At 54.1% G+C, this 6193-nt stretch overlaps 2 protein-coding genes and 1 long non-coding RNA gene across 4 annotated transcripts; all 3 read right to left on the bottom strand.

Annotated features, from left to right (window-relative positions):
* Positions 1-276: 276 nt before the first annotated feature.
* On the bottom strand, positions 277-933 carry LOC9656671. Its single transcript, XR_002992824.1, has 2 exons — positions 836-933; positions 277-473 (listed from the first exon to the last, which is right to left on the bottom strand). It is a non-coding gene; the product is annotated as an uncharacterized LOC9656671 (long non-coding RNA).
* A 148-nt stretch (positions 934-1081) lies between these two features.
* On the bottom strand, positions 1082-3692 carry LOC112347627 (protein MLN51 homolog). 2 transcript variants are annotated; one of them, XM_024678775.1, is made up of 10 exons: positions 3193-3692; positions 3042-3135; positions 2815-2990; positions 2052-2644; positions 1885-1987; positions 1694-1825; positions 1593-1639; positions 1499-1535; positions 1315-1447; positions 1082-1259 (listed from the first exon to the last, which is right to left on the bottom strand). In XM_024678775.1, exons 1-9 carry the CDS (start codon positions 3615-3617, stop codon positions 1417-1419), a joined length of 1638 nt encoding a protein of 545 aa, XP_024534543.1. In that variant the 5' UTR covers positions 3618-3692; the 3' UTR covers positions 1082-1259; positions 1315-1416. The 2 variants fall into 2 exon arrangements, with proteins under 2 accessions (XP_024534543.1, XP_024534542.1); XM_024678774.1 differs by having other exon boundaries at positions 1082-1269; positions 3193-3691.
* On the bottom strand, positions 3671-6171 carry LOC112347626 (pentatricopeptide repeat-containing protein At2g35030, mitochondrial-like). Its single transcript, XM_024678771.1, has one exon. The coding sequence runs from the start codon at positions 6098-6100 to the stop codon at positions 3734-3736; it is 2367 nt and encodes a 788-aa protein (XP_024534539.1). The 5' UTR covers positions 6101-6171; the 3' UTR covers positions 3671-3733.
* Positions 6172-6193: the final 22 nt, after the last annotated feature.

Below are 6193 nucleotides of genomic sequence, written 5' to 3'. Positions count from 1 at the left end.
GTTTTTCATGGTTCCTTCACTTCTCTTGCAACAAGACACAGCATATTAATATGTCATTGCCATAATTGGAGATATTAGGCAATACATTTAGCAGCCTGCTTGGAACGAAGTTTGCCCTAGCAAGTTGGTGGAGCTTGTAGATGTGAAAGTTTTGAGATTGTGAGTAGTCATCATTTTGTACCACTCTTTTCCAAGTCTTACTTCATCGATGCAAAGCTGACTCGATTGCTCATGAGGTTTCCTTGACTTCTTGGATGCAATCATAAAAAAAACTCATACGAACCAAAACTTTAGGCCTTTATTGACGACAAACTTTCCCTGACGCCGTGATTTCTTTTCGGGATCTTTTTCTTTACCTCCGGTCTGTACAAAAGAGAAGTGCCATCGCTCTACCAATTCTCTTTGGTCATCTTCTTCTTTTCGATGATGAATTTGCCTTCTTTGTACTTCTCCCTCTGCTCGTAGGCTGTATCCTGGAAGTCCATGTGAGAAAAAAAGAAGAAGAAAAAACCACAAAAAAAAAGAGAAAAAACGCCAAACTTGTAAAAAAAAGCAGAAGGAAAAAAGATAAAAGACTCACATATTTCCAGCCAAGAACTTGCTGGCAGCAAATACAATAGATATCGTTCACCGTGTGCAAGCCCGTAATGAGATTGCGCTCCTCCTTGGGCCCAAGAAACACATTCACCCTGTTACCACTCAGTCAATCCAACAGTACTGAAAGGGCAAAGAAAGAAGAAAGGGCACAAACAAAGAAAATCCATCAATCCAGTCTTCCAATTCCAATCCAATGCAACCCAACCCAAAACAAAATGCACTAGAATCGCCCACTTACACTTTGTTAAAGAGATAGGCGCGACCGTATCGGCCATGGAATTGCTTGGACACGACTTCCTCGTGATCGGCGGCGTGGGCGTGGCAATTGCTGCAACAATAGATTCGATTGCCCGACAAGTACTCCTGGATTATCTGCCCCATGCGCCAGGGAGCCTCCTCTCCTCCTCTTGCCCTAGCGCGCCCAGCCACGAACCCTACCTATTCATCCAGTGAAACACCACAAACACGGGAAAACTAACCGATACACAAGAACGACTTTTACTTCACTCCACATATAATCAAAGAACAAAAGTATAATATAATGTATATATCAATCATATCGTGAAATTCTCCACTCATTGCTCTTACAGAAATCGTTTGTTCTTCCCCAAATTCCAACTCGGGATCCAATTAAGTTCGTAAACTTGACTGAATGCAATCGACTGTATTTACCTGAGCACGAAACTTAGACCTGAAAGAAAAGAAAGAGGAGCTTACCAGTAAGTATAATACCGCAATGAACAAGGCAAGGAACCACACGCGACGATACCGCCAGCGCGTGATCAATCCTTTGCCTTCACAAGTAGAGAAGCTTTTCCCTCAATATGCGCTCTGCGCTTTCGCCAGTGAGCTGCAGAAACGATTGAACAAAACGTAGAACAACGAAGCACAAAAAGCATACCTGCGAGGTTTATTTTGCCTTTCTTCAGATGGCAAGCCTGCGCAGAGAGTATAAAAGCTGAGACTCTCTCAACTCCGGGCACTTGAATGCTTACCTGAAGCTTCAGAAGGCGGCCTCCACATGTTATTCGATCCATGCTCCCTACTCAAGAAGCACTGGCGTCAGATCACCGTCTCCTAACGAGTAAGATCCTACCTAGACGGCTGGAACACTGGCTGGGAAGATGGCTGCGCAAAATACATTCCTGGTGACGTGCTGTCCACAGCAATGTAAGGTGACATGAAACCGGTGCCTAACCCATTCCCTCCTCCAGCCAGAACTGGCACCCTGTATCGCAAAGAGAGAAAAAAATGTAAGCTGAGAGTACACTAACAAAAAGAGCATACCAAGCTATCTCGGAATTCCCATATCCATAAAGAGGTTGCCCCGAGAGTGGCATCATGCTTGGAACCATCACCCCTCCTTGAGACTGGTTACCATACTGAAGAACTGATCAGCCAAGACACCGGGACATAAGTAGTCTCTTCAACAAAAAAAATCGCATAGAACTTACGTGGGCTCAAAACTTGGGGCGGAGAAAAGGCGTTGTCTCGAGCAGGAGCGCTGCCATACACGAGGGAACTCTTTCCAGACGAAGCAGTCCGGGCACCTCTTCCACCGCCACCAACAGCCGCTCCAGAGTCGTTCGCACTGACGAGAGGATTTCCCCGCAGACTAGACGTCGAAGAGTGAAACTCCTGAGAGTGTTGCGCCTGGGCTGGCTGCTGGACTATCCTACTCGTAGAAGCCTGAGACTGAGCCACAGCTTTGCCTTTCCCAGCTGCTGATCCTGTTACTAACCGGCCTTTCGAGTAAAAATGCGAGTCCGCGGCTTTGGATGCGTGCCTCGAAGACGTGGGTGCTTGCGCCGAGAATAAGGAGCTTGAGGCTTCGGCCGTATCAGATTTCCCGTGGGGGAGCTTCGGTACAAAGACGGACGAGCTCGCGGTCAGCTTCCTTAGGCCGTTTCCGATAACTCTCTTGCTGCTTTCCTGATGCCCAGCGTCTTGCACCCCTGACGCCCCGGTTGGGAAGAATGGCGGCGAGGACGAGCTCAGGCTGGAAGCGCCAACTTGTTTCTTAGCGACATACTGACTGCCCAGCTCCCTACAACACAGAACAGTGCCGATATTCAGTAGCTCCAAAGAAGTTGTCCTTTAGAGTTCATTGCTTAGCTAGAGCAAAAAGAAAAATCCCACACCAGGCTTACACTCGATATGAATGCGTCAGGCAAGCACGAAAACCAAAACACCAGAGGAAGAGAGTGCCACCACTACTTGTTAGCAAGAGGAGCCGCGTCTTCGTGGTCCTTCTTTGCTCCTCGGCCTTTCACAGAGACGCGCTGCGTAAGCACAGGGCCGTTCTCCTCGGTGGGATTGACAAGCCGGCCTCTTCCACGGCCTCGGCCTCTTCCTCTTCCGCGGCCTTGGCCTCTTCCTCTTCGCCGTAAGTTCTGACATAAACCAGAGCTCATTCCGGAAGGAGAAGAAACTAGAAAACCAACCTCTTGTGCTCCTAGTGTAAGCTCCTCGAACATGTCATGGACCCAAGGCTTCTCATCTTTCGCCTCCCAGAGCCTCCTTCCTCCCATTCCACGCCTAAATAAAAAGATTTCTAGAGACAAGCTCGATAAAAAAGGAAAAACCATCACAGACCTGGGTCTCGCTCCACCACTGTCCCGGAATCGATCGTCATGCATGTAGAATGCGCCATTCGTGGGAACCATAAATGGCTCAGCCTCCTTCTTCTCATCGCCCGCCGCGCCTCCTTCGCCAGAATCCTTGCGGGCCAAGTCATTCCCATCCTTACCCAGCTGCTGGCGCCCATCGAACGACTCGTCAATGAACTCCTCGGCCTCCTCCTCATCCAGCCAAGCCCCATCCCCAGCTCCAGCTTCTTCCTCGTCCTCCTCATCGTCCTCGTCGCTCGCCTCGCGGCGCCGCAGCGCCAATGCCAGCGTACCCTCGCTCACATCGCTGTCGTAATCGCTGCTGTTGTTGGGAGAGGCCTCCGCTCCCTCTGCCGCCGCTGGAACCGCGCCGCCGGTGAAGAACCCTAGCGTTGCAGTCGCCTCCGCCATTGCTGCGCGCTTCCTCCCTAGGGCAAAAATAAATCGAGAGGTCAAGGCGGATATTCGGATGCCATGGCGCCGGCATATTCGAAAATGTAGGGCTCTACGCAAGCATATTCCGAAATCTAGGGCTCTAGCGGCTGGCAAGGCGGCAAAAACGTGTTTGCGAGCAGGACGTAAGTTCCCGCGCTGGCGGGATCCTGTTCTAGGGCTCGCTGCGTCGCTCGCGCCCCGCGCTCCACATCCCTATGGATCCGGCATGCATTGAGCAGTGCGCTCCACGAGGCTTGGTTGGGCACAAAGGGCATTCTTTCGATCAGCTCCTCGGCGGCGGCCAATTCCCCGGCGCGGCCTAGAACAGCGATCAAGCACGAGAAATGCTCGCGCCACGCCGCCAATCCGTGCTCGCTCATCACCCGGAAGAACTCCCGCGCCTCCTTGACGCGCCCCAAGTGGCTGCAAACGAAGAGGAGGCTCAGGAAGAGCACCTCGTTTGGCGAGGCCGCTTCCATGCCCATCAATCGCAGCAATCCCAGCGCCTCGCCGCTGGATCCAAACTGCGCCGCGGCGGTGATCATCCCCGACCACGAGACCGGATCGCGATCGGGCATGGTGTCAAACACCGCCTTGGCCTCGCTCACGTATCCATTCCGTGCATACGTGGTGACCATCGCGCTCCAGGGCACGCAATTGTCCTTGGGCATTCGATCGAACAGGTGCTTCGCGGCGCCCAGCTCCAAGAACTCCCCGTACGCCACCACCATCGCCAGCGTTGTCACGGAGTTCTTGCACGGCATCGTGTCGTACACCCTCTTCGTCCCCTCCAGGTCGCCATTCCGTGCAAACCCCATGAGCAGAGCCGTACAGGCCACGACGTCGTGCTCCGGCATCTGGTCGAAGATGCTTTTGGCCAGCTCTAGGTTCGAGGCCCGAGAGTGGAGGTTTATCAGGGCCGTCCACGTCAGTACGTCTCGCCTGGGCATCCGCTCGACCAGCTCCACCGCGCCGTGAACATCGCCGTCGATCACGCACGCCTGGACGATCGAGTTCCAGGAGATGATCGTGCGCTCCGGCATGGAATCGAAGAGCTCGCGCGCGTCGCCCAGCTCCCCATTCTCGCCGTGGGCGGCGATCATTGCGTTGATCATCACCACGTCGTGCTCCGGCACCGCACCATCGAAGATCGCCCGCGCTGCTGCGGTGTCGCGCCGCGCCGCCAGCGCCTGGATCATCGAGTTCCACGCCACGGTGTTCCACTCGGGCATCAAATCGAAGCACCGCTTGGCGCTGTCGAAGAATCGCCCGCCGTGCTGCGCGAAGGCCGACAGCATCGTCGCCCACGTCACCATGTCCCGGCGCGGCATACTGTCAAACAGCGACTTGGCGCCCTCCACGTGGCCGTTGTCCGCGAACGCTGCCAGCATGGCATTCCACGTCACCAGGTGGCGCTCCGCCATTTTGTCAAACAGGGCCTTGGCGCCCTCGAGGTCGCCACCCTGCGACATCGCCGCGATCATGGCCGTGCATGCTACCTCGTCCACGAGGGGCATCGCGCGGAATATCCGCGTCGCGGTCGCGTGGTCCCCTGCCGCCGCGATCACTGTCGCCGACGACACCACGTCCCGCGCGGGCATCCGACGGTAGAGATCCGCCGCCGCGTCAATCTGGCCGTTGGTGCAACACGCTGCGATCATCGTGGTCCATGACGTGAGGTTTTTCTCTGGAATGGATTCGAACACTTGCCGCGCCTCTGCTAGATGCCCCGCTTGGGCATAAGCATGGAGAAGGGAATTCCAAGACACGGTGTTTTTCTGGGGTATGGTATCAAAAAACGCTTTTGCTTGATCTACTAAGTGGCCTTGTGTGTATGCTCTGATCATCGCAGTGAAAGACACAACGTCCCACTCGGGCATATCATCAAACAGTAGCTTCGCTTGATCGAAATCGCCACCCTCGGCATAAGCAGATATCATGCAGTTGCGCGAGATCAAATCCCGCTCGGGCATCTCGTCAAACATCAGCCGAGCGCCACACAAATCCCCGGACTGGGCGCGCGCGCGCATCACGGCAGTCCAAGCGATTGGGTTCCAGGAGGGCATTCGATCCAGCAGCGCTTTCGCCCCTTCGACTTCGCCATTGCAAGCGTAGCCCGAGATCAACGCGCACCACGAAACGAAATTCCGATTGGGCATCCGATCAAAGTGAAGCTTCGCCTGCTCCAGATGCCCATTCTGGGCATATGCTGCTATGATAAAGTTCCAGGAGAAAACATTGGGCCTGTGGATCTGGTGGAAGACACGGCGCGCGTCTTCGCTCCTCCCGCACTTACCATACATCTGGATGAGGAGATTGGCGAGAAATGTGTCGCTGGTGGCAAGCCCAGCTCGATCGATCTGAGAGTGGAGCCGGCGGCCAAGCGCCAAGTCCTTGGATTCGCAGCAGCGCTTGAGAGCCGAACCAAAATCCTCCGAGGGTGGCGCGCATGACACCATGTCATGTCAATCTCGTGCTTGACATTACGTTTTCTTTTCCTCTTTCCACCCACGATCCTTGCGCGACCTCATGATCGTCTCCGTGGATACCAT

This window comes from Selaginella moellendorffii, unplaced genomic scaffold (assembly GCF_000143415.4).
Source record: "Selaginella moellendorffii unplaced genomic scaffold, v1.0 SELMOscaffold_23, whole genome shotgun sequence".
In the NCBI taxonomy this organism is placed as follows: domain Eukaryota; kingdom Viridiplantae; phylum Streptophyta; class Lycopodiopsida; order Selaginellales; family Selaginellaceae; genus Selaginella; species Selaginella moellendorffii.
The sequence above is the reverse complement of the archived record's forward strand: the minus strand, read 5'-3'. Positions and strand labels throughout refer to the sequence as shown.